This window comes from Lissotriton vulgaris, chromosome 5 (assembly GCF_964263255.1).
Source record: "Lissotriton vulgaris chromosome 5, aLisVul1.2, whole genome shotgun sequence".
Taxonomy (NCBI): Eukaryota; Metazoa; Chordata; class Amphibia; order Caudata; family Salamandridae; genus Lissotriton; species Lissotriton vulgaris.
The window spans coordinates 905,521,593-905,548,937 of NC_141693.1; the positions used below are offsets into that span (position 1 = coordinate 905,521,593).

Genomic DNA, 27,345 nt, shown 5'->3' on the forward strand with positions numbered 1-27,345 from the left:
ACAGCGCCGCCGTATGCTCCGCCTCCAGGCTCCTCTCCTCGGGGCGACCCGGGCTCCACTCCTCGGAGCGATCTCCGAATAAACTTTTCGGGGACTTCCCCCGGGGCCACAGAAGTCAAAGTGGTATCAAAATGTGCCCCACGAGCTCCGGCACAGTTCTCTCACCCGCAGTGCAGCCGCGGGGGGAGAGAAGCGCAGGAATCGGGGCTCGGGCTGAGCTGGGCCGGAGGAGCTACGGGAGGAAGCGTCCGCTCACCCCGCCATCTTGGCCACGCCCCCTTACTTCATTTTTAAAGAGTGTAGTGGAGGAGATGAGCCTGGTTACGGGAGGGAGTGAGTTCCAGATCCTAGGCGCCATTCCTGAGAAGGAGCGATTATATGTTTTTTCCTTCCGGAATCTTCGAGGTTTCAGCAGAAGATGGTTTGTGCCTCTAGTGTTTCTAGCTCCGCCAGAGATTGTCAGTTTCTGAGCGAGGTAGCAGGGTGAGTTTAGGTGTACCGCCTTGTGTGTCATGCAGGCGATTTTCAGATGTATTCAGGCTTCAAAAGGCAGCCAGTTCAGGGATTTCAAGTCAGGGGTAATATGGGAGTGCTTTTTTGACCCAGTGATAAGTCTCGCAGCAGCGTTTAGAGAAGCTCTTAGTGGTGCGGTTGTAGTTAGGGGGAGTCCGCAGAGGGCGGTGCTGCCGTATTCAATTCGAGGGATGACTAGAGCTTGTACTGCGGTTTGGAAGGCTTTGGCTGGGAGGAAGGGTTTAAGTTTCCTCAGAGTATTGATCTGGAAGTTCGCTCCCTTTGTTGCCTTGCTGATATGTTGCTGCATGTTGAGATTGGTGTCGAGTGTTATGCCTAAAGATTTTGCTGAGTCCACGATGGTGGGTTGTACATTGAGTGCAGTTAGGTGTTTAAGCCAAATTTGCGTAGTGGAGATCTTCGCTGGTGGTGAGATCAGAAGGAACTCTGTTTTCAGGGCATTGAGTTTGAGATGATTATCGGCAAGCCAGGATTGGGTGCCTCTGATCGTTGAGTTCAGGAGCAAGATGTCTTTGGGGGATTGTAATTTGGGATAAAGTTGAGTGTCATTGGCGTACATGTGAAAGTGTACATTGGATGCTTGTAGTAGGATGGTGAGAGGTAGGTTGAACAAAGTTGGGGATAGAGAGGATCCTTGGGGGGGTACAGAACGGGAATATCGTTGCAAAAATATCGACTTACCTAAATATCGCTGCAAAAATATCTACAGGAAGAAATATCGATGACAAAAATATAGTCTGACCAGAATATCGACAGACAGGTAAGTAATATCGATTACATTAATATAGTTGTAAAAAAATATTGTTTACAAAAACATATTTTACAAAAATATCGTTTTTTAAATAATAAGTAATGTAGTGTTTTTAATGAGTATTTGTAGTCAAAGTAGTATATTTTGTAGTATTTTATTAGTTAATAATGTATTTAATGTTGAATTTAGTATTAATAGTTCCGTAGCGGGTTGTGGGTTTATAGGGGAGTAGGGTGGAAAGTAATTTAAATATAATAAAATAATAGATTAATTAATGTTTTAAATGAATATAAATAGTGTAATAAATAATAGTTAATTAATTTCAATTAGTTAATTGATTAATAATTATGTATTTAATTATGTTAATTTTTTAATTAATTTTAGGTGTGTGTACTGGAATTTTTTAGTGAAAATGTAGTAAATTAATTACATTTTAATTGATTATTTAATTAATGATTAAATAAATAAAAATAAATATTTGTTATTTTATAAATGACTAAATACATTTAGTAATTTTTACCCCTACGTTATCCAACGCTTTCCCTACTGTTGCACCCTCTGGAGTGGGAATAGTAATTTTTACTCCTACGCTATCCAACGCTTTCCCTACTGTTGCACCCCCTGGAGTGGGAATAGTAATTTTTACCTCTACGCTATCCAACACTTTCCCTACTGTTGAGCCCTCTGGAGTGGGAATAGTAATTTTTACCCCTACGCTATCCAACGCTTTCCCTACTGTTGCACCCTCTGGAGTGGGAATAGTAATTTTTACTCCTACGCTATCCAACGCTTTCCCTACTGTTGCACCCCCTGGAGTGGGAATAGTAATTTTTACCTCTACGCTATCCAACGCTTCCCCTACTGTTGCACCCTCTGGAGTGGGAATAGTAATTTTTACCCCTACGCTATCCAACGCTTTCCCTACTGTTGCACCCTCTGGAGTGGGAATAGTAATTTTTACACCTACGCTATCAAATGTTTTAACTAATAATACATTGTATATTTTAATTATATGTATGTATTATTGTTGTTATATAAAGTAATGTGTAAAATATATGTATATGTACACATTTATTAAGTTTATAATGAAAAAGTGCAGTTAATTTGTTTTAAATAGTTAAAAAATAAAAGTAATGTAATGTATTTTGTTAATAGTACTTATATTTATTTATTATTTAATGTAATTTTAATTACTTTAAAAAGTCGATATTTTTTACATCTATATTAATTACAACGATATTTTTGAGTAGATATTTATGTACTTACCTGTTTAAGTATAGGGTGTCGATATTTTTGTAAACAATATTTTTACAACTATATTTATGTCAGCTATATTTTTGTAATCGATATTTTAACACCCTACCCCTTGGGGGACGCCTAGCTTTACAGGTATTGGCGAGGACATCAGGTTGTTGCTCTTCAATTTCTGCGACCTGTTGTGAAGAAAGGAAGTGAAACATGCAAGTACATTTTAAGTGGTGGATAGGTTAGTCAGTTAATTGGATTTGGAATGAGAGCAGAAGGATAGAGGAGGACAAAGGTTTGTATTTATATAGCGCTTGTTGACGCACGCTATTCAGGAAGTCTACAAAGGATTAGTGATGAATTAATATGGTGAAATATGAAGTAATTTCAGTGGTGGATATTAGTCAGTTACTTGGAGTGAGAAGGATAGTGGAGGGATAAAAGGGGAAGAAAGATTTGCATTCATGTAGCACTTGTTACCCCTGATGGGTGTTGAAGCGCTTTTCTGGAGAGTAGCACGCCACTCCGGAACCCATAAAGGATTACTGTTGAAAATTAGTATAGTAAGAAATATGAAGTATTGAGTAGTGGGTATGTTATTCAGTTATTTGGGTAGTATATCAGCATAGTTTAATATGGAATTTGAGAAGTGAACAAGTTAGTCTGTTCATTTCGATTGAAAAGGATAGTGGAGGGATAAAAGAGTGAAGGGTTTTTAAAACATTTATTTTAGGTCTTAGCAGAAGGAGGAGGCTTTTGGATTAGTAAAAAGGAGTTTTGGAGGAGAGGACTCGGAGGGAAGAGTTTAGAAAGGTTTGTTTTAGGGGATCGGTATAGTAAAAGAGGTGTCAGATGATGCAAGGAGGGGTAGAGTATGAGAGAGTCTAGAAAGGGGTATTTTGGCAATCATAGTCTGCCAAGTAATGAAAGCATACACTGAGGCCAGATCCTCACCTGTCAGCACCTAACATGGAAGGTACCTTGAACACACCTGTTCTCATACTCACAAGTTTCCACATGCCTGAAACCTCACCAATGGGTCAGGTGCAAGCCACTAGAAGTGTCTCAGACTCTGTTGTTCATGTGCAGGCCTCACAAGTAAGTAAGAATTGACTCTAAGAGTCACCCAGAATCTTATTTTGCTTCTAGATAACTAGTCCTAAAAACATTCAGGTCAATGTTCATTAGTTCCATGTTTCTCACGTTAGTCTTCACTGTTCAAAGCCCAAATAGATGCAAAGTAGTTTCTAGTCCCCGGGTCGAAGAGGAAAATACAATAATTGTCCCATGGGCTGGCCAATACCTCAGGTTACCATGAATCTAAGAGAACTGGCCTCAGATAATCTTTGAGAGGTTCCTTGACCTTTGAAGTGAGACCTTACAGCAAAACACTTGTTGATTTGAAACTTGTAACTTCTAAAATGATGCATGAAATCAGAACTATTAACCTATTTGGAGTGTGCATCCTTTCACTTCTGCACATGACATTTTTTATTGTAGGAGGTCTTTGGGTGATTGATAATGAATCAGTGAGGCAGACTGACCACATTCTCAGTTATGCCCGAGTAGTACATACTGTGATGCATTTTCCTGGACAGACAGTAGTTACTGGGCAGTATCATGCAAGGTTCAGTAATTTAGCACTGGTATTGCAAAGTCACAAACCTATTGCATTTCAATTGGATAACCTTGTTAATCCATTTAGACACCTGACTTTATCGGGAGTGTTGATTTAGGGTAGTTAATGCTTACTTTAATTGGAATCATGGGGTTAAAACTCAGATGCAGCTCGAGATCCTAAACAACACTCAAGTAAAATGTTGATGTAGTCAATGCTAGAAGCTCAAAGAAGAACGTGGCTTTAATATTACTGGCACTTACAAAAGCATTCAAAAATATGACACAAAACAGGTAAGACTTCAAGAGATGTTTAAAGAGCTTTAGTTCCCTTCGGCTAGATTTGTACTAGCTAATTGAGACTTATACATATATACATAGAAAAATACATAAACCATTGGCCCTCAGACTAGACTTTCTCACGGGCCTTTGCTTTGGTTGTGGTTAGGAGAATTTGAAGACTAGTCAGGTCATTTACTATATTTTCCAATAGTACATGCATGTTCCAGCAAAAGAACAGGAGTGCCAGAAAAAGGGATACAAGTTAGCATCCTTTCAAAAATGATATAATTCGGGCCTTATGTCCCAGTAGCTCAGGATCAGAAAGTAAGGATGGTCCAACTCAGGGAGGGGGGGGGGGGGGCGCAAATATAAAGCTCAAGAGTCAAACAAAACACTAATAGTCATTGGTGCATTTCCTTTAGAGTCCTGGTGTCGAAGTCAGTGCTGACCTAAAGGTGACTGGTGTACTGATTCAGAGTTAATTTATGGCAGCTGTAATTGTGATTTAGCAACCCAATATAAAGTCTCTAGGGATTACCTCTGTGTAGGGACCTGTATCTGACAGAGCAAAGCTTCAACAATTCTCTCTGGGAAGTACAATGTATGATTGGAAATCAATAAACACAACAAATGATGAGATCTAGAAAACTAACAATTACAGTGAACAGTTCATAAACCGGGTCAACTCACCCAGTTAACAGATGTCAGAGATGTACCCCCATGCCAATCATACATATCCTATAGGGACCGTAAGAGTACGAGGCAAGCTGGAGACAATGCAAGCTCACTATTTCAAAAAAGGTGTCTTTTGTAGCTCCACCAACAGGATGGTGCTCATGTTTGTAAGGGCTGCCACGGGCATGATGTCCCAATGTGCTCTTTTGGTGCTTGAGAGGTTCTCCGCCCATTTGGACCATTTGCAGATCTTTACAGGACAGCTGCTCTACTTACAGGGACAATCCAGCTCCTTTTCTCACAGGGTAAATCTGCCCGGGTCACAGCAACAAGGCTTTTTCCAAGAGTATAGGTTTGTCCACAGCGTATGCAGCAGAACTGCAATCCAGCAGGGATCATATGCTGGAAATGAGTTTGCTCCGATACCAGCACAGAGACCTGTTAAAGTCAATACAATAAACCAACTTACTGAGGCCAGATATTCATGCCTCTTTGATAAAAGGCACGAGGCTTGGGTTTACTAAAATGCAGCCTACTTAAAAAAATTGAGCCCTCAGCATATCCTTCCTTTTCACAGCACAGAAAAGATAGAGTCCAAGAAAAGACAGTCCATGGTCAGGCACATTTGAACTGCTCCAGAAGGGATTGTGGATTGCCCTCAAATGAAGTTCAGGAGAAGGCCATTTCTTCTACCCAAAAACATACGGATAAGCAGGGGACCCACTTAATAGGGAAATGAACAGAGCTTTACAAGGGAAAGTCAATAAGCATGTGTCACATTGTAAGATAGTGGAAGCTGAATTCAATGTCACTGCACTCAGAACCACTGCACTCTACACCCTGATAGCGGGGCACTTACTGGGCAATAGTATCTGCGTCCCCGCGAAGGGGAGGGGGGCTCACCCGGATTTACAGAAACCAGGATTTAATGGCAGATAAGCGCGTGCAGCCTGCCCATTTCCAGTCCAATGGGACATAATAGGACCCAAGCTTTGGCGCATTTTTTATATAACGCGAACTCGACCCAAAGGTATTGGACAGCTTTCCATGAGCACCGGGTTCGTTAAACATGGACACATTCTATTTTGGGATGCAGGAGGAGATAAGTGATTTGCCCAGAATCACAAGATGTTGAGACAACGAGACTTGAACCAGGTTTCCAAAGCTCCAAATGCTGCTGCTCTGGCCCTTTAGCCACACCCACGTGTCACTAGGACCTACCGCACAGGCCATCTCGATATGGGAGGAGACACATTTTCACGTTTGCATCCTGCCCTACTTGCTACGAAAACGTAGCCTCCCTGCCCATGAGAATGTGTAAACATGGTGTGGTTCTCTTGTAAAGCGCCCCAATGCCCTCGAGCGAAGTTGGCACTGCATAACGCTGCAATATATAACTAGGCAGTGTACTCGGATATTGCCTCCATATAAACAAGTCAATTCAGATGAGTGTTGATACTGCCCCACAAATCTAGAACTTCTGAGTTATACTGATGCTGCCTACCGTAGTACATGTTAATACTGCCCATTCAAAAACTGGCAGCTCTGCCTCTGCTGATAAGTGTGCCCTCGGCCATCTTAAATATGTGGAGGCCTGTCGAACATCACAGCTACTGTTCATTTACATTTCCGCCGATGAGCGTTGGTGGTGTCCCCTCGTATGTTTGCCAGGTGTTGGTCCTGACCGCTATACCGCACGCAGTTCATGCCAATTATTTACATATGTGTCAGTTCAGCTGAGGGATTTTGAAGCCGGTACATTAAATGTGCGCAGGCATCGATTGTCACATTAAATATACGACAGTCACTCTGAGGAGTTCTCAGACAAAGGCTGTATCACTCATGTCCGAGAGCTGTCTGCCAGTTTTACATCCCGTGACGAGCGGGGCTGGACCAGGCTGCCGCAAAACCAAAAGATGGCCAGAGCGGCATACAGCGTACAAGCACTAATGTCATGAAAAAAAAAAGGTGTGTCTAAGCAGGCACAGCTGCAGCCTTTTGGAACTTGAGGACCGGGTTTGAGCCCTGGCGTTGGCTCAACAGCCTATGATTCCGGGAGAATTGCTTAAATCTCCCCGTGCATAAAAAAAGAGAAATCTGATCCTTTAGTAATGTAGCTGGATGGCCATGTAAGTAGCTCGGGCTATATAAATCTGTAAAAAAAAAAAATAATAATTAGGATTGCTTGTGATTGACTTTAACCCAACCCTACCGACGGAAGGGCTCCAGTGTGTTTATAAGTGCTGGACTATTCTGTCTCGGTGCCAATATTAGGTACTATTGGGTTCAGTCTCAAACTATCAGCCTTTCAGAGGAACCAGCCCAGAAAGTTGACCCCAAGCCAACAGAACAGCGAATGACACCCGCCTGCCCCTTTCCTGTCCATTCCTTTGCGCTCTTTGAAGATGCAGGTGTGTCCTTTCTTGCCCCTTCCCTATAGAACATTCAGAAGCACTGGAATGTCCCGTTGGAACCTGACTGTCGGAGATTGCGGCCTATCTGGCCACTGCTTCACCACCAACCGGCCGTCCAGAGGCGCGCACGACTGTGCCCTTGCTTTACCTTGCCCCTACCGACCTTTCACAGGCACCGGCCACTCTGAATACCTGGCACTTTCTCTGTAGGCCAGTCCTCCACATCCACCGCCGAGCGTGCCAGTGTCCGCGCATAGCATCATCTGCTTGTACAACAAAGAAACAGACGGAAAGTACACATTAAACAGAACCTCTTACGGAAACAGGATGAGCGCTTCTGTAGACACAAACATTTAACCGTCGCCCTTCCTGCAATCCCTAAAGATATTATAGAAGCCGAGACCGGCGCAGCACTTAATTGTTACCATGTTTTCTCGGGGTGGTCCTCCTGGACCCAAGAGCGTGCCCACACACCATGTCCAAATAATAAAGAGCGAGGACGCTCTTCATTCATTTTATTGTCACTGACACCCTGAGAAAGACTGCCAGGCTCATTCAGAGTAACTTTCTGATTCAGGCACAAACAGGAGTTTGCCTGTATGAAGTTCATGATTTTTGTGGTAACGCTGCTCGGGAGCTTGGTTTGGCGGTTCCCCAATGGCCCGGGGGCTGTTTTCGGCACGCCTAGGAAGCGGAAGGTGCAGGGCACCTCCGGGGCTGCTCCGATCGCCCCTGGAGCCGCTGTAGCGGCTGGATCTGCGAGGAGACGCGAGAGGACGGCAGCGGGCAAAATGGCAGCCGGAGCCCTGATGAGAGCGCCGATGTCTTCAACCCTCAGTGGGAGGTACGCTTGACGAGCGAAATTTGAGGGACGCTGGGGCTGCCTCTAGTTGAGGATAGTCTCGGGGGGGCCTCTGTAGCGGCAAGACACCGGGGGCGGCCCCCGTCACAAGACTTCTGCCTGACTCCAAGATGGCGGCCGGCGGCGACCCTCGGATGGCGATCGCCGCTTCTTCTGGCTCGCCCCAACTTCTCCCCAGCCGCTTGTCTATCCTGCGGCCCTCTCTCAGGCTGTCGGGCCTGCCACCCGTCCGGCTGCCGCTTTGGGGGCCTCTGCCACTTCCGTTTTGCCCTGTGGTCCTGCAACATGAGCCGGATCTCCTGGATCACTCACCCCTCCCCCCCTGCAGCATGGCACCAATGGCTCCAGTGCTCTGAATGTGCTGCTCATGGCTCCCGGAAGCCACACATCTTCCAGGGCGGTTGTATCCACACACAACCCACCAGCTGCCGTAGCAGCGCCTCACGGACAACGCGTGATCGCACCAACACCTTCACCACCTTGCGCTCTCTCACGCCCACCGAGCCGGATGACTGCAAGCTCTCCAAGATGGCGACGTGCCTGCGGCTGGCCTCCAGCGTCATCTCTCACCTGGGCTCCCACCTTCTCTCCTGGACTTCTTGACTTTTGCTCTGTCCTGACCGACACTTTGCTGCTGTTTTCGGACAGTTTCTCTGGACTCTAGCCCTCCTACCATGCCCTTGGCCTTAACCCTTTTCCCCGTGGATGATCCTCAAATGTTTCCTCCCTGTTGTGCTTCCCCTTCTCACCATACCCTTGCATCCCTCCCACCCTCTCTTTGTGCTGTGACTGCATCCACACTTATGGAACTCTGCTCTTTGACTTATTGTAATAACTCTAATTAATGGTATTTGCTTTAGACCTTGCACCATATACCATTCCTATGTGACTCTTAGAGCTTATCCAGTCACATCCCCTCCCTATGTATATAGAGATAACTCTAATCACTAGTGTATGCAGTAGACCTTTGACCGATTGCAATAATGCTAAGCTTTGGTATTCGCTGAAGTCCTTACACCATATACCACCCCTATGCGTCTCCTAGAGTTTAACCAGTCATATCCCTTCCTATGTGTATGTAGTGGACTCTTATCACTAGTGTTTGCAGTGGACCTCTGTACTCTCTACCACCCCTATGAGACCCTTAGAGTGTTTCCAGTCATATCCCTCCTATGTAGATAGAAGATAACTCTAATGACTAGTATCCTATGTGATTCTTAGATTGTATCCATGTGTATCCCCTCCCTGTGTTTAGAGTTATAGCTGTAACGACTAGTCGCCTGTGTGACTGTTGGAATATAGCCAGGTGTATCCCTTCCCCCGGGTGAAGAGATAACCCTATTCACTAGAACAAAAAGAAACAGGTTCCTGAAATGTGTAACGTAACTGATTCTATGTAAAGTGTTTTGATAACATGTAACGGAACTGGTGCTATGTAAAGCGCTTTGATAACCTAATCGGTTCAAGTTCCTGCAATGTGTAACGTAACTGACTATGTAAACTGCTGTGATAACATGTAACGGAACTGGTGCTATGTAAAGCGCTCTGATAACCTAATCGGTTCAAGTTCGCGCTATAGAAAACTCTAAATAAATAAATAAATAAATAAAACTGCTTCACCACATGATTTTCGGCACACACTGATTTCCATTATTTGGCAATATTCCGAAAACATGAGGAATGACAATGTTGTCTTCTATTTCGAGGTGAGGAAATTGGAACGAGGCGTAAATAGGTAAATAGCTAACAAAGTAAAAACAGACCTTGTGTGTCCGGTATTCCCCACATGTGGTATTACCGCCCACAATGAACAAAGGGAGTCTGCTAAAATCTTTTAATTGTACCAAGCAAATATATTTAAAATAATGCACTGAAATTCAGCATTTCAGTATTTATCTGTCAATGTCATCGACAGAACGTGTGTCTGGAAGCCTGCATAATAGGTGTCATCAACTTCAGAAGGATGACTGATTGTAACGTGTTTAAAGCAGAGAACCTACAGGCTTCATAGTCTAGATAGGCCTGTAGGGAAGCCTCAATGTCAGGAGCCATCTTTGCTAATGTTAAAATGAATGCTTTATGGCAAATGCGGTGGATTGTGGTGCATGGTCCCATCTGTCCCGGGATGAAGACGACAAACTCCTGCAGGAAGGGTCGCGTGCAGTGCCGCGTCCGAGGGCAGCCTTCAGCCGGGGTCCGCGCGCGGGACAGAGCGCAGGAGCACGTAGCGGAGGTGCAGGCGAGGCGGCAGGTCTGAAGCTGCGACGGACTGGAGGGATCTGTGACAGGAGAGGGAGCGGGCGGAGAACACACTAGGGCACGAAGCGAGAGAGCGCACTGACACCGACCCTCCACGGCAGCAGGCGGAGAGTCCATCTAATTCAAGTAGGCGGGCACGGCTGTTTACAAGTTATTAACCCAGGCATGAGGACACACACCTCCTCCTTTAACAAGGGGACGTGCTGGCACATGTCTAAAGAGAGGTGTCAGGTTTCAAGGTTTGGAACCGTCAGCGTAGCCATCAGCAGCATTATAATTTAGCAGTAACCTACTCTCCCACAGCACAGCACCCAGCAGGCAACCATGCAGCATTCTTTTAGAAGAAGTGTAGAATAGTTGTGAAATGTGTTTTAAAAACATCTTTCTTATTCAAAAGTAGTAAAGACGGACAAGTCAGGAGGGAAAAACTACAGAAAAGGCTCAGCACTATCCCCACTCCTGTTTAACATATATCTACAGCCCCTGATTAACACACTAGCGGGGATGGGCTGTCGGGTGTTTAACTATGCTGACAACACACAGCTGCTGCTGGGCATAGATGACACAGTACAAGCCCAGTCACACGCTCAGGACATACTTAGATATACGGTCCACTGGATGTCCACCAACCAGCTTAAAATTAATCCGGAAAAGACAGAGGTGCTGATAGTACCATCCAAGTGCTCCTCCTGGAGTGACATGTACTGGCCCCAGGAGCTGGTCCCAACCCCACAGCCAGCAGCCACGGTCAAAAGTCTGGGCATTAAATTGGACAGTGCCCTCTCAATGACCAACCAGGTTTCCACCGTGGTTGGCACTTGTACAGGTCTTCTAAGACAGTTGTGCAAACTAGTCCCTCTCCTCTGCCAGTCGATGCTACGCACAGTGGTCTCGGCCACCATAGTGTCAAGACTCGACTATGGCAATGCGCTCTACTTAGGCCTGCCAAAAATGCTAACAAACAGACTTCAGGTAGTCCTAAACTACGCCGCTAGACTTATTTTCAACCTTCCGCGGAGAACGCATGCCTCTCCACTATTAAAAAGTCTACACTGGCTGCCAATTGGACAGAGGTCCGTTTTTAAAAGCCTCTGTATAGCCCACAAAGCCATCTATGGGAAGGCCCCGACCTACATCAAGGAACGGATTGAGATATATAGACCGGAAAGAAATCTCAGGTCCTCTGATGCCAAACTCCTTGTATGTCCTCGTTTCAAACTGGCCACAATGGGAGGGAGATCCTTCTCGGTTTTACTACCGAACCTTTGGAACGCCCTGCCTGAGACACTCCGAAAGGAGGGGAATCTACTCCGTTTCAGGAAAGCCTTGAAAACTAATTTGTTCAGAACAGCACTCAGCTTAGCTTAAGTACTCCACCCTTTTTTATATCCCGGATGTTATGTTCTGTGGTCAAAGCGCCCTGAGACCTGTAGGTGACCCGGCGCTATATAAACCCACTATAACAATAACAATACGAGAAACTGAACGTGAAAGTCAAACAACCGGGTGAACCCAGCCTCCATCGACAAGGGATGTTCTCTCCATGTTTAGAAACCAATACGATGCTGGAGTAACCAAAACCTTGTTGTATTACAAACAACATCGTTGACATCTGAAACCATTTCAAGGGTACAGTACAGAACACGGACAGCAAGAGCTAGCGGTAATAATGTACAGGTCAAGGGTCATCAAGAGAGAACAACGTGTTTTTGAAAGAAGAAATTTAAAAAAAATGTAAATTAGGAGTCTGCACCACACTTCTTAATTTAGCACAAGACTCGATTTCTTCCCACAAATCCCGATTTTAAGGGGCCCATTTTTTGGTACAGTAAAATAATCTGTAAGTGGCTAGCGGTCATGCCATTGGGCGGATCGCATTCATTTGTGTATGACTGGTTATCAATTGGAATCAAGATCGATGCTGAACCAGAGCAAATATGTAGCGCTGTGAATCGGCTTCATGCTGCTACATGCTGGGCGCTAGCTGCAATTAAGCGCTTTCTGCACACAGAACGGAATCGGCGGGTTTCCATAGTTTGTGGACCCCAAAAAACCCGCAGCTCGGCCGAAAGCTGCATAGCCGAGCCCGCAAGGCATGGCCAGGCCTGCGAGGGAGGGGGCTGCGGCGGCGAAGAGACCAGAAACGGACACAGGGGCCAGCCTGAGAACCAGGGCTCCGCGGTTCGACAGCCCAGCCTCTGCCCTTGAAACAGAGCGGATTTTTAATAGTTTTCTGATTTCGCAGCCACCCTGGAGGACCTGCGCGGAATTTTTGGAGAGATCACAAATACTCCTCTCCCAATATTGGATGACACTTACAGCAGCCGGTGTTAGCGCGAGCTCCCGCAGCTGAGATGGCTCGTCTGTCTTGTTTTCGTCTGTCAGATTCCTTCTGACAGTGATGAGTTTTTGGATACCGAGGCAGTAGCCTCATTACTCCACATTCATTTCGAATTTTTTAGTCGCTGTTTAGGTTGTCTTATTGGTGTGTGACTCTTTGTTACAGTTGAGGTTGTATCACATGGTCAGCTCAGTGATAGGCCGCTGGTAGCGGTCAGCGCTGAGATGGCCACGTGCCATCCGGAATGTATACCATTCAGGCAGCAGCTGCTGACAGGGAGCCAATCCCACGGGAGAGAATGTGAATTACGCGAAAACATGGAAGGCGCGCGCATACAGCTCGGCTCTCTCGGGGCATCTACTTCAGAGAGAGAAACCAGGGTGTGATATGAGGGCTGAGGAGCCTGTCAGGGTGAGAGTGTGTGGGGTTCATGATGAGTGAGAAAATGATGGGGGGGGGGGGGCGACGCTCCGGTACGGGAGAAGGGTTTGTTGAGGGGGTTTTCTGCGGATATGCGGGGGGTCTCAGGTGACGAATGGAGCTGCGCAGTGCTGAGTAGCACCAGCATACAGGAGACAGGGGCTCAGGGTAGGTCTGTGGAAGAGGGGGCGTGCAGCGATGCAGCATGGTGTAAGCAGGACTGTGAGGTGGTGAGCAGTGCTGAGGAGCAGGGTCAAAGGAGAGCTGCGGAGGGAGGGGGGAGCGGGACGAATGAGAGCTGCGGGCGGAGGAAGGGGGGAGCGGGACGAAGGAGAACGGAGGGCGGAGGGAGGCGAGCAGAGCAGCTCTGGAAACCACCACCGTCTTTCTCCGAGTCAAAGCAGAAATGCCTCGGAGAAAGCATGGTAATTTTCGCATTCGGGGGTGTGCATTTTGTTGTTCTGAGTGACATCACTGGCGAAAGAACAGCAAAATGTACGCCCCCGAATCCGAAAAAGACGGAGCTTGTTTCTAGGGACGCCCCTCTCCTCCAATGGCTGGCCTCCGTTTAGGAAGCCAGCCAATGGGAGAGAGGCAAAAACAGAGGCGGGACAATAGTCCAACACTAAGAAACATTAACTCTCGGACTTCCGGTCTGCCTTCGGCAGACCGGATATTACCTCGACCTAAAAACTAAATCATGAAACCCCAACAAAGCTCCCTTTTGTTTAAAACACTTGTAATATCACAAACTTCCAATTAAGACAGGTCCAGCTAAATATTAAATGCAAACATTGTACCATAGAATACAATGAATAAAAGGTTTGCTTATTTTCCCCTGCCTACTACAATTCCACACAGACTACATATACATTATTTAATAGAGCTATCCTCTCCATCTGATGCCTCTTGAAAAGCAGCAATCCATATCTAACCTTTCTTCAGCAGCAGAGGCTGCTCAATGTTATGATGCATGCACGCACACACACTCACGAATCAGTCATTCTTAATCAAGAATAAGATTCTAGATATACTAGAATTCATGTCTTGGGAAGATTCTCTCATTATCATTTTGAAAGTTTGAACTTTGTGAGACTTAATGCATACTTACATTAGTAGGCGTTCAATACACGGCACAAGAAATTCCCAGGAGTAAGCTGTAAGACGATGCAATCTAGTAGGCCATGTTGGGGACAAGCGAAGGATAATCCTAGAGGCAGAGACACATGCAGCAGCCACTAAAGATGGGGTATAATTTAAAAATGTATAATCTGTAGAAAAAGAAATAACAGGTAATATACAACCAAAACCCGGGCCAAAACAAATGTAAACAGTTTATCAATGCATTAGACACCACTATACCTTGCAAAGATACTTCAAGAAAATAGTCTGCATATTTGGCAATGTACAGCTTTGTCTTTTCCAAACAAACCATGGGCCAGCCATCATGGAGGTCAGTATCACACACAGCAATGGAAAGATAGTAATCAATGAAATGAGCAGCGGTAGGGAGACACAGGTTCCACTGAAATGTTTCCAGCAGCAACAACTCCATCTGTAGTAAGTTCTGTTTAGTTAACACCAAATTCATGTTGGTCATACAGCCCAAACTATTGAGCTGTTCCAGTTTTGGTACATGGTCTTCTTTTTCTTCAAATTTGCCTGAAACAACAAAAAAAGATTAAATGAAACGCCGGGTGAAAATATATTCTTTTGTGAGAAACATTATTCTGGACGCATCGTTTCATAAAAGCACCGATTATCCTTTCCAGACGAAGCAAAGTTAAATGTTGAGAAATCAATCTCACAAGGTGCATCAAGTATCACTTTTAGTATGATATCATTTGTTAGGTCAAGAGTGTGAAGTAAGACAGATCGTCAACACAAACGTGTGTGGTGGTTAGGTTGTTTTGGAGGCATCTTTGTTCAGTATGTGGCTTTGGTGAACTGCATGTATGCAAGCAGGCTAACATGAAGTCTACTTTAACTTCCTTCAGATAGACGCTGTAGGGATAGGTGTGTGTGTGCAATTTAGGCTTGATCCAAACATGATGTGGCAAATATTGTCAAAGTTATTGTTTCCATGTAGATGCAGCAACACAATAGCCATCAACAACTTGCGGCTCGCAAATTAGGAATAGGATGGCAGTATTTTTACGACGTTCACGCATACTTAACCAAGAAAGAATAACATCTATTAGTCATTCATACACACATTAATATGAAGAATATTCAAGCATGTTAAAACGTAAAAGAGAACAAGCCTGGCGAGAATAGATGTGATCTTAATCATTTTATTTGTATATCACGGCTAGGTATTAACAATCTTTTTTAAAACATATTTGCATAGTTGAACCAAAGTATGCTTAAAAAGACTAATAGTTTAACTGTAGTATAATTAGCAAGATAAATGGTTTACAGCTACTTTCGCCAGAGTAAGGACGGTTTTTAGAAGTGGAGGAGTAAACAAAACTAATATCTTTGAATGCACTTAAAAGTGCTATTAGAACAAGATTATTCATTATGTATTGAGTACATCTGAAGTAATTCAAAGATGAGTTTACAATTTAGACATTTATCAGACTAAATGTACGAGTTACTTACCTTCGGTAACGATGCATCTGGTAGGGACGATTCTAGCCGCAGATTCCTTCACGTAGAATTATCCCCAGGCGTGAGACTGGATTCGGAAAATCTTTTGCCACAGCATCCCTGCGCGCCGGGGGGACGGCACCACGCAACTCCGCCCAAGTGTCGCTCGTGTAGCAAGGCCACATAATTCCCACCCCGGCGCGCCTACGTCAGTTTTTTTCGGAGAACTTTTCAGCGCCAAGACGCGGAGCCATCAGACAAAACTGAGAGAGTATAGGAACAGTGTGCGAAAGAAAAAAGGAATGGAGGGGAACAACCCCAGAAGGAGCAGTGCTGCTAAACACGGATTTACCCCAGGCAGGGAAAGGAATAAAGAACAGAGCACAGCCCTGAACAGCCACCCAGCCAGTACAAAGATAGCCCCCCCTGGAGTCAAGAACATATGAAAAGTGTCATGATAACATATAACAGGACCACTACCTGAACCAATTACAATGAAGGGGAACCAGTCTGGGACAAACAAGGCACGACAAGACTCCAAGACAGCCCCAACATAGAACGTGACAACCCCTATACGGAACAAGGGCCAACTAGAACACAAAGGCACAGAAATACCTACAAACCGATCCTCCAAAGCGCCAAAAGGGGAGGAAGGAACACATAAACAGGACAAACATCCTGCCAGAAAAGAGAGACAGAACTCAGGCACTGAAGACATAGGTGAATGCAGAAGACCAAGCCAAACGGTCCTCACAGAACAGGGAGGAAAGACAGGCTGTGAAGGAATCTGTGGCTAGAATCTGCTCTACCAGATACATCGTTACCGAAGGTAAGTAACTCTTACATCTGATAGAGACTAATAGCCGCAGATACCTTAACGTAGAATAGATAACCTAGCCATACCCAGGGGGAAGGAGGGTCTGCAAGAGGACCCCACCAGCCTGGTCATAACAAAGGGTCCACAGGGGCCAAGTCCCAAAGACAGGACAAGGAGCAAAGTCCGCAGGGGCATGGAACAAAAGAGCATCATCGAAAGGAAGATCCACCAGCCCTTCCCAAACGTTCTCTGGGAACACACTGCCCTTCGTTGCCATGCCTGCCTTCAGGACAACCGAAGAAGCACGACCCAGTACCTCCGAGATGTCCAAAGCGGAGCGAAGAATAAACGCCGCCAGCTCCTGGCCATCCAACACATGGTTCCTCAAATCAACACAGGCACCCTTCTGAGAAGCGGCAGACATAAGGGACTCCGCCGAGTCCCACAAGCAAGAAGTGGCCCTAACCAAAACATACAGTGTGTTAAGGGCCCGCCGAGTCGCACTTGTTGAGGTGAACATATTGCGCCCCCAGGAGTCCAACCAGCGGGCCTCCTGTGACAGGGAGACAACAGCGGCGGCAGAGAGGGAAAGGCATTCTGCATAAGTGGGCCTCTGGTAGAAGGGTGCAGGGAAAGACACAACGGATCACGTGGAGCCGGATGGTGGTGGTGCAGAAGGTGTTGGGACATCGGGTCCCCCGTGGCGGGATAGTCCCCAGTCCCCAGTCCCCAGTCCCCAGTCCCCAGTCCCCAGTCCCCAGTCCCCAGTCCCCAGTCCCCAGTCCCCAAAAGAGAAGCGTGCCGGGCCCCAGCGACCTCGCGCGACACCATAGGGACTCTCACGGGGGTTTGTGGCTAAGCATAGGCGCCGTGGTCCGCAAGAGGGACCTCCGAAGGGACGCACCCCAACAGTCCCACATCCTCCGAGCCAGTCGGCTCAGGGGCCGGAGCTGACGGTGACCCCACGGAGGGCCCCCACACACTGCAAAGGATCCGCTGATGTCCCAGGAGGGAGAGGAGGAGGAGGAGGAGAAGCAAGCGAGGCCTGCAAAGCCGCCGCATACGTCTCCAACTGGGATCTAGTCGCCCCTACACCGGATAAGGGGACAACATGCTGGGCCGCACCACTCACGGAGAGCCCGTGCCAAAAACAGGCCAGAAACCGACCCTCTGGGACAAACTGAGACACTTATCTGCAGGTGAGCGATGCTCTTGCGATCTGGGAAAGGGACGATGTCAACGAGGGAAGTAGCGGGTTAGAGAACCCTCCGCAGGGGCAGGGCAGGGTGAGGACGCAGACCTGGACATGCGAGCTGAGAGAAGTTTCATCCTGGGCTCCCCCCGGGACTTCGGTTTCATCTGTTGGCACGCCTCACAATCAGTGGAGTCATGGTGTTCCCCCAGACACCACATGCAGAAGGGGTGAGGATCTGTCGCTGACCATCAGGCGTCCCAACGACGAGCACGCCTTAAAGCCCGAAGGCATTCACACACTGTTCCCACACACACGCAATAGCGTACAGGGAAGGCCTAAACAGGCCCAGAGCACGATCTGGATCCGCGTTGCGCGCAGAAAAGGAAAAAAACTGACGTAGGCGCGCCAGGGTGGGACTTATGTGACCTTGCTGACGTCACATGTGCGAAGGACGCAGGGACGGAGTCGCGTGGTGCCGTCCCCCCAGCACGCAGGGATGCTGTGGCAAAAGATTTTCCGGATCCAGTTTCACGCCTGGGGATAATTCGATGTGAAGGAATCTGCAGCTAGTAGTCTCTATCAGATATAGTTATTTAGGTTTTGCAGACATGCATTATGATTTATATCCGACTTCTAATAGGAAGTTAAGATCCGGTTATAGATCTCTAGATGTTTCGAGATACATATCTGAAGAAGCTTATGGTGAAATGCGATGAGCTTTTTCCTAAAAACAGGTATCGGTTGAACATTTGATGATTTGCTGTTGAATTTAAACTGTAATTGTTTATAAAGTTAATAATTTAAAATAGTAAAACAATCTGAAAGAGATTGTTTTTCTAAAATCGGAATTGTACAAGAAATGGAAACAGAAACAAAAACACCCAAAAACGGTTAAATGAAAGTATGTACATTCTGAAAGAAGTTGGTTTCATTTGTAATTGCAATTTTATTTGGGGGGGGTGGAGATAGGCCAAAACTGTAAAAGAACAATTCATGGTGTATACCCACATTTCTACAGTAAACTGGAGTCTCACATTTGTGGCAAATGTTTACACTACAGAATAGCTCTAAGCTGTACTTTGAGCATGACGGAGCATATTGTTATGTCAGGGACAGAAGCATAGCCATGTGCATATACCTAAAGTAATATTTAGCAGCCAGTTTTATATGTATTCTCACTGTACTTGCACTTTTATTCAAACTACCAAAAATGACATAGCTGGAACTATGGTTCTCCGGCTGTGGGCATTTCTGAAATGTTTCTTCACTAATCAGATGGCTTTTATTAATTGAAAGTGGAGCATAAATGATACATTAAAAATATAACTTTAGAATGTCTGTGTAGTTTGTATAGCAAACCTAAATAACGTTCTCCTAATTATAACTTATCTTCAACCTTTGCGTATATATATATATATATATATATATATATATATATATATATATATATATATATCCTTTAGAAGGATTTGCAAATTGTGTACTGGTGTGAGTTTTATGCTCTAGAAGAGTTTGGAAGTACCCTGCAGGCAGCATATGCCATCCTTCGATGGATATGCCTTCTTCTCTTGGTATCAAGAATGGCTCCTGAAAATGCAATCCTGGTGGTCGGAGACAGAAAGGATTTTGAATATTTAAGCTTCAGGCAGAGCTTGTGAAAGGGACATCTGACAACAAATTATGAACTCTGTTGACGGTATCTCATCATATAATCTAAGATACAGCACCAACGAAGCATCGGAGACCTTGTTAACCTCAAGAACATATGAGACAATGTGTCACAACCAGCAACAAATCGGCATAGCCAATTAAATAAGCCGTTGGGTCAAGAATGGACTAGAGCCTTTAATAATTTCTGAAACCACGAAGGTTTATTAAATTATTTAAGTGGGATACAGAAAGTAAAATAGTTATTCAAAATGCATCGTAAATCAATATAGCGAATTAGCATAGGGCTCAACCAGATGCAGCAAAGAAAAGAAAAGAAATTCAGATCTCAGAGCAATAGTAGTCAAAGTCCAAATCAGGAGTCAGCCTGACAATGGCCCGCTCTCTAAAGTTAGGGTAAACAAAATAATGTCTCACCTCCAAAAACAATTACTTGTGTAACAAAATACACAGTGAAAATTGTGGTGTCAGCCTAAGGTGATGGTGTCAATATGCAAACCGACAAATTAGACCACAAATTGTAAAACAGCATCATCTCGCACCATCCCAACTCCATACCCTATATTAATATTAAAATCACCCCTTTTGACCTAATGTCATAGGATGTGTGAGAACAAATCTAATTGCACTCAAAACAATGACAGTCTTAAACAAGCATTTACAATGCAATGGTTTCGCCTTTTGAAAAGTTTGAGCTATTGGCATTGTAAATGACAACATTTTTATTTATGTGTTGGTTTTGAAAATAAATAAATGGCATTGTCATTTACAATGCCAATAGCTTAATCTCTCGCAAATGCAAGACCTATAGCATTTGCAATGCAATAGGTCGCGTATTTAGGAGAGTTTGAGCTAATGATATTGCAGATAACAATGAGTTTTATTTAGGTTTCAAAAACCAAAACACAAATAAAAGGTCTCTCACACTGCTGTCTCACACACTGCTGCCTCTCACACACCATGCTCTCCCACACACCATGCTCTCCCTAGAAGACTCACACTGCTGTCTCACACTGCTGTCGCTCTCACACTGCTGTCGCTCCCACACACACACGCAGAGACACACACACACACAGCCACACACACACACATACAGAGAGCCACACACACAGCCCCACACATACAGAGAGCCACACACACACAGCCACACACACACACACACACATACATACAGAGAGCCACACACACACACACACACACACACACATACAGAGAGCCACACACACACAGCCACACACTGAGCCACACACACCCACCCAGCCACACACACCCACCCAGCCACACGCACAGACGGGGCCTGTGCTACCAAAAGGCTTAAGGTGACAGAGCTGCGGTGCTAGAAGATACCATCTGATGACGTTCTGTGTTCTTGTGAAAAGACATTCTGCCAGAGAAAATGCGGACATGCGTGGGGGAAGGGGTGGGGTGCATGGCTCAAGATAACTAAAAGAGATAGGGGATGGGGGAAGGGTAACTGAACTGCAAACATAGAATTACGAATGGGCAAGAGCCAACAAAGAGGTTGTTATCCCACTGACACTGACCATCAAAGGCCACAAAAGTGAAGCACGAACAGTTTACGTCAATCAGAGAGACACCCCCAAGAAGTATACTTATCACTCACAGTGGCATTTCCAGGTCCACTCCGGCCCTCCCTCGCAGCTGCAGCACCACCTGGCAGCCAGAGGCTAGTTACACGTCCGGGGTGTTGTAACTTCACGTCGTGCGCGTGGACTCAGAAATCCCAGCCTTTAAAGTGCTGTCCGTTCATATGACGTGTATGGAAGGCTCATGCCCCTGGTCCCCGTCAGGTGTCTGTTTACAAGACCAGGACAGCTGCCTCGATGTGGCGCAGTGCGCCTCGTCCCGCTACATGTTGTCGTGTGTACCCCTTGCCTCTGTGTTGCCCACTTTCGGCCTCTCTTGCCCAGTGAGGTATGTTGGGGCAGGCAAATTACACATAACATATCCATAATATATTATCCATAATATATTACCAATGTGCACGTCAGCACAACCGTTTGCAGTATATCACACCTGCCAAGTGTCCCCGTGCTATTGGAGTGAAATTGTTAGCCAGAGGCTAGTTACGACAGGGTTCACTTGAGCTTTGGCTCGCTCACAGGGGGCAGTTCTGGGGGTGTTAACTGCTCGAAAATGTAGCACCGTTCTGCAACATGCATGGGAAAAGTCTGCATTGAGGGAAGGTGGCTCAGCATTTTATCCTTCCATTGATGATAAAACACGTGCCAGTGAGCTAGCTAGTACCACCGATCTCCTGACTCCACCTCTCAGTTCGAGCTGATTCCTGACTGCCACAAGCATCCATTGCCAGACTGTCCTGGGAAAGGCCAGAACTGACCCCAAACGGGACGAACAACAACAGACGCACCAACAGGGGGTCAGACAGTGAGATGCCGGACAGACGGTCTGCGGGCAGCATGGTGTTAATTTACTGCCCTCCCTGTGAAAAGTCTGCATTGAGGATACAGATACAAATATATATATTTCGAAACTGGAAGGGGGGGGGGGGGGACGGGCTCACGGACAGCAGGAGGGGGGACGGGCACACGGAAAGGGGGAGGGGGGACGGGCACACGGAAAGGGGAGGGGGACGGGCACACGGAAATGAGGAGGGGGACGGCACACAGACAGTGGGAGGGGGGACGGCACACAGACAGCGGGAGGAGGACGGGCACAGAGACAGCGGGAGGGGGACGGGCACACAGACAGCGGGAAGGGGACGGGCACACAGACAGCGGGAAGGGGACGGGCACACAGACAGCGGGAAGGGGACGGGCACACAGACAGCGGGAGGGGGGACGGGCACATGCCTTAATCCTGAGGTAAAGGCCGCCCGGGGAGGAGAAATGCCGCAAAATGAAAGAATGCTGCAAATATTCACGTGGCTGTTCTAAGGACACAGATGCAAGTCTGAATAGCTCGTCGGAAATCTCTTGACAGTCCTTATCTTTTATTTACTTTGTTACACAAAGCGCCAGCATGTCACCGCGCTACAGCTTTGAGGCGCTTATCTGTACATAAGAAACATTTATATAGTGACTGAGTAGTGAAATATATATTTAACTCGCATGGTTTATATACTGAGAGGGACCGAACGGGGAAGAGCGAGGGGACAGCAGAAGACACGCAAGAGACAAAGGCCAACGGGGAGGCAGGAAGGGAGGCAACATGATTGAACAAGTCTGGAACAGAGCAACAGGTCGGGCGGGCTGGGCGGAGGAGGCACCAACTTACCCAGGGGGGCAGCTCCGCTGTGGAGATACGGAGCTTCACCGACTTCTCCTCATCCTCCAGGAAGGCCAGGGCCCGTGAGAGCCAGGAGCCCTTGACCAGCTTGTTCTTCGGGCGCCATCTTCGGAGAAATGCCAAAAGCAAACCTTGGCGGAAAAAAAAAAACATCCGCCCACCGCCGCATGACGTACGAAAATGGGTGGGATGAGTAAAAAAAATAAATTAAAAAAAATAAATAAATAAATCACCGGAACTCCCACAAATCTGCTCGGGGAATGAGTGACGCATCTCTGTTCCAATGGCTAGCCTCCATTAATGGAGCTAGCCAATGGAACAGAGAGGCGGAACAAAGCCCCATACTTGTAAACAAAAGTTTTCGCCTGCGCGAAACACTGCTGCGCAGCTGTTCGCCAGGCGAAACCTAAAAACGAACAGGCCTATAGTAACACAAATAGGAAAAGCCTTGAATGTAACAAAAGGCTTCCGTAGTTCTTTGGAACACCAGGTCCACACAGAGCACTATAACAACCTACATTTTGTTATGCACGAGAGGAAAACTGAAACAACACATCAAGGGAAGTACTGTGTTTTCACTTTAGTGAAACATTTTCATAACGTTAGGCACACAATTTTAATAGATAAAAATATAAATATATTTCAGTCTGGTACCTACGAACATGAACTCTCTTATCAGCAAGCTGTCCATGTGTGGACAGACAGAGTGACCTTGGCATCAACGGAATGCCTCCGCTGGTGCCATGCATTTTGTAAATGAGTGTGGGGGGGTGGGGGGGGGGGGAAGCATGGGGAGATATGATGCCCATAGGATAAAGAATTAACTTTGTTAAACAGGTAAGGTATTTTCAGTGTTGTGGTGTACAGGGCAATGAAAAGCAGTGTGCATCCAGAGAAGCCTTAAAGCTTTCCATTTGTAAAAGCAGAAGAACATCTTGTAGAGGGACTAATCGAAGGATTGTTTTTTGAGGAACTTCTTTAAAATTGCGCAGATCTAAACATCAGTCACTGCTTCCCAGACGTCTTCTTTGCTACAAAGACACATTATCCCTGTGAGGGATGAAGGAGAGTTGCAAGGATGGTCTCTCGAGGGATACAAGTTTTATGTTGATTTGTAGAGCTAGATAAAAGAGGGTATCAGGGCACTTCAGTGTATGTTCCCACTGAACAAGATCCAGTACTCATTTGACAGAGGTGATGCATGATCACTTATTTAAATAGCAGAGATCCTTTGAACCAATATCATTGGGAGATGGAATGGTGGTATAGAGGGTCTGTTAACTGGGGTAGTCCTGCGGTCAGCTCGGTCAGCTTTGGGGTGACCCATTAGGCAGAGTGACATATTTTTTGGTGTCCTGTATTTCTTCTCTAACTTAGATTCTCCACAAGGAAGCTAAAAATCAAAGGCTACTGTTGGCTTATCAGGCACTGTTCGGATCTGAACAGTGCCTTACCATCCTAGGACAGGTCCAGAATTTGACTCTGCACCTTCGTACTAAAGGAGTCAGCTCTGCAGTCTCAGAACGTCAGCTCCATGTAGAAACTCACATTATATCCGTCCCCGATAAGCCAACAGTGGCCGTTGATGTTTTTGCTTCCTTGTGGAGAATCACTATAGCCTCCGCCTTCTTATCCTCTGGTAGTAATTTCAGATAGAGATGTGGTTGTTACACATTTGCAAGGCACATATGCCAAGAACAGCTAGGGAATTGCTAGCATGTATGGTTTTGGCAGCAATAGATAACCTGGCCTCCCAAAGCGGACCATATGCCAACCCTCCCTCTCAAGGGGTGCTATGCAAAGTGTTGATGGGTTACAGAAATGTGTTTGAGCTGCCTGTGTAATAAGGAGTCCGCTTTGGGATGACCCATTAGGCACAGTGATGTGTTTTTTGGTGTCCTGTATTTCTTTTCTAACTTAGACACTATAGCTGGAACAGTAGCCATATAAAATAAGACCACAGAAATCATACAGGAAACAGTCCCCTTGTTGGACTGATAAGGGGTAAAACAAAGTACTTTGATGCCCTTTCAATGAGAGCATTAAACCTAGCATGGGCATCAGGTGGAGAATTTAGTAGTCAGGAGTCCAACATATAATTGTCGTATACGCCATTTTCAAAGTTTATCCTTTCTCTTCCTCCCTAATATTCAAATCGGAGTCTTGACAGTCAAGTCGCAGAAGTGGTGCTAACGGCAAAGGAGGCAGTAAAGATGTGGTTTGCTGTGGCAGTAAAGGAGTTGACAATTGGCATGGTTCAGGCTATGGATGTGGTACAATGTGTGGAGGATGAATTAAACTGGCAGCCAAGGTTGTTGTATTACCAGATATCCTGCATAGTAATTTGACATCAGGGACTGAAGGTATCGTAGCATATTCTAAGACACTTGAGTCATTGAATCTTGCCCAGCTAGGTTCTTCCTCATAATATTGGTCATAATGTCGGTTGTAACATGGGCTCCGATAGTCATACTTATGAGGAGAATCCTCATTGTCGTAGGTAAATAGGAATGCCAAGAGGGAGCCATGACCATGTTGTCCATAGTCACCATCATTGTCGGCACCATACGGTCATTAGACATGCATGTCTGCAGAGCCGAAGTGGCCTTCCTCCGCAGTCATCAGCTCTACTTCATTATCAATTTTGAAAATCTTTGCATGTGGTCTAGGTAGCACCTTACTGGGTGAGGTATGAGCTGGCAGCAGTGTGGATGAAATGCCAAGGCAACCCGTGGAGCAGGGAACGCTGGAACGAATGACTGAAGTGCTAACGAGGGTGGTATAGTCACCAAGGAAAATACTTTAAAAACACAATACTGAAGTAACCACAGTCACCATTGATTACAAATCCTTTGTCAACAGTGGGGTTGTCAACTGTACGGTTGTGGAGGGTTTCTTCTTCGGTAGGAACATCCTAGATGGGGTTGTCTAAGTTAGCGGACTTGTCCATTTTTGTGCCTTTCAGGTGGAGGTTGCCAGTTTCTTTGACAATTTCACATCAGAAAATTATGCCTTTTTTAGCCTGTACTATCTATCTATCACGGGCTGTTTTTTGTGAAGAACTTTCAGCAGAGGTCACAATCCTCTGGCTTATGCTCCTAATGGAGCTGGCCGGTGGATTTATTGTATGGATCGGTAGAGTTGCATTTTTGCCACTAGTCCCATAAAGTCGAAAATGAGAGTGAGCTTCCTGGCTCAAAAAGTCCTCGGAAACAACAAATCCACAGCAAAAAGCTGCCTAAGAGGTCGAGGTGGTCAAGGAAGCAGGAAAAATGAAGTTTTACAGCAAAGGAAAAACCTAAATGGAGTAGATCTATGTGGAGACTCCCTGCAAACAGGAGGTGCTGTAGAAATGCCAACTGTGGTGACCTCTGGGGGAGGAGTGGAGACTGGAGCAACTTCTCCTTCTTAGCCAAAGTTTAGGTTGGATCCAATGCTAGAGAATGTGTTGCTTTTTAGTATTTCAAAAGCTGCCAACAAAGGATATGTGCTAATACAGCTAGGGGCCGGTCATTTTCAAATCCATAAGTCTTGGGTCATGGGTGTGCCTGGATGTGGGTCTAGCTTTATGGCACACAAGCTGCACCTTACTGAGAAACCCCCAACAGCAAAAACATGTATGGGAATCGCTGGAGTTCTCACACAAAGGGGACATGGCCGTTTGTACTGGACGCCCAGTTTCAGGTGAGGTCACAACTGATTTGTATAAGGCCACTATCTGCATATAGTGGGTCATTGAGAAAGAAAGAAAGCCTTCTCCCACACTCTGCGAGCCTTCTCCACACACTGAGAGCCCCCCCACACACTGAGAGCCACCCCCACACACTGAGAGCCCCCCCCACACACTGAGAGCCCCCCCCACACACTGAGAGCCCCCCCCACACACTGAGAGCCCCCCCCCCACACACTGAGAGCCCCCCCCACACACTGAGAGCCCCCTTATCGTAACGGACCTTCATGCTCTCACTAAATCTAGAGTTGACAGTCCACAGGGGCGTCCCCAAACCGAAAGTTGCATTGGTAAAGACTCGACATCGGTATTATGTAACTAGTTCACCCTTCTATCGGGCTACCTGCCGGACATCTGACTTTCCATAGATGTATCAAGAGTGTTTTCTGATCCTTAACAGCAAAATACTGCTAGTTTTGCCATGTCTGGTTGTCCATACGTTGACACCTAAACAAGTCCCTTGAACACTCCTAGCTAGAACTCCCCAAAAGTCTGTCACTTTGCAACACACTCCCAGACAATGCTCCCCATTGTCCCAGCATGTGCAGAGACATGTTAATGAACATCACTGCCCCTTCACTACCCTCTTTCCCATTTGACAGCTCAATCACACTGGAAATCATGGCTTTCACACCCTTGCCAGCAAGCACTTACTTCTTTGCCAATAGCTGCC

General features: G+C 46.0%; 1 protein-coding gene across 1 annotated transcript in view; it reads right to left on the minus strand.

Annotated features, from left to right (window-relative positions):
* The window catches only part of CCNJ (cyclin J), a 130,753-nt gene that overhangs the window by 22,026 nt on the left and 81,382 nt on the right, over positions 1 to 27,345 (minus strand). Inside the window, exons 4-5 of the mRNA XM_086922508.1 lie at positions 14,763 to 15,062; positions 14,512 to 14,671 (exon numbers count right to left, since the gene is read on the minus strand). Coding sequence (XP_086778634.1) covers positions 14,512 to 14,671; positions 14,763 to 15,062 — 460 coding nt within the window. The remainder of the gene's footprint in view (positions 1 to 14,511; positions 14,672 to 14,762; positions 15,063 to 27,345) is intronic.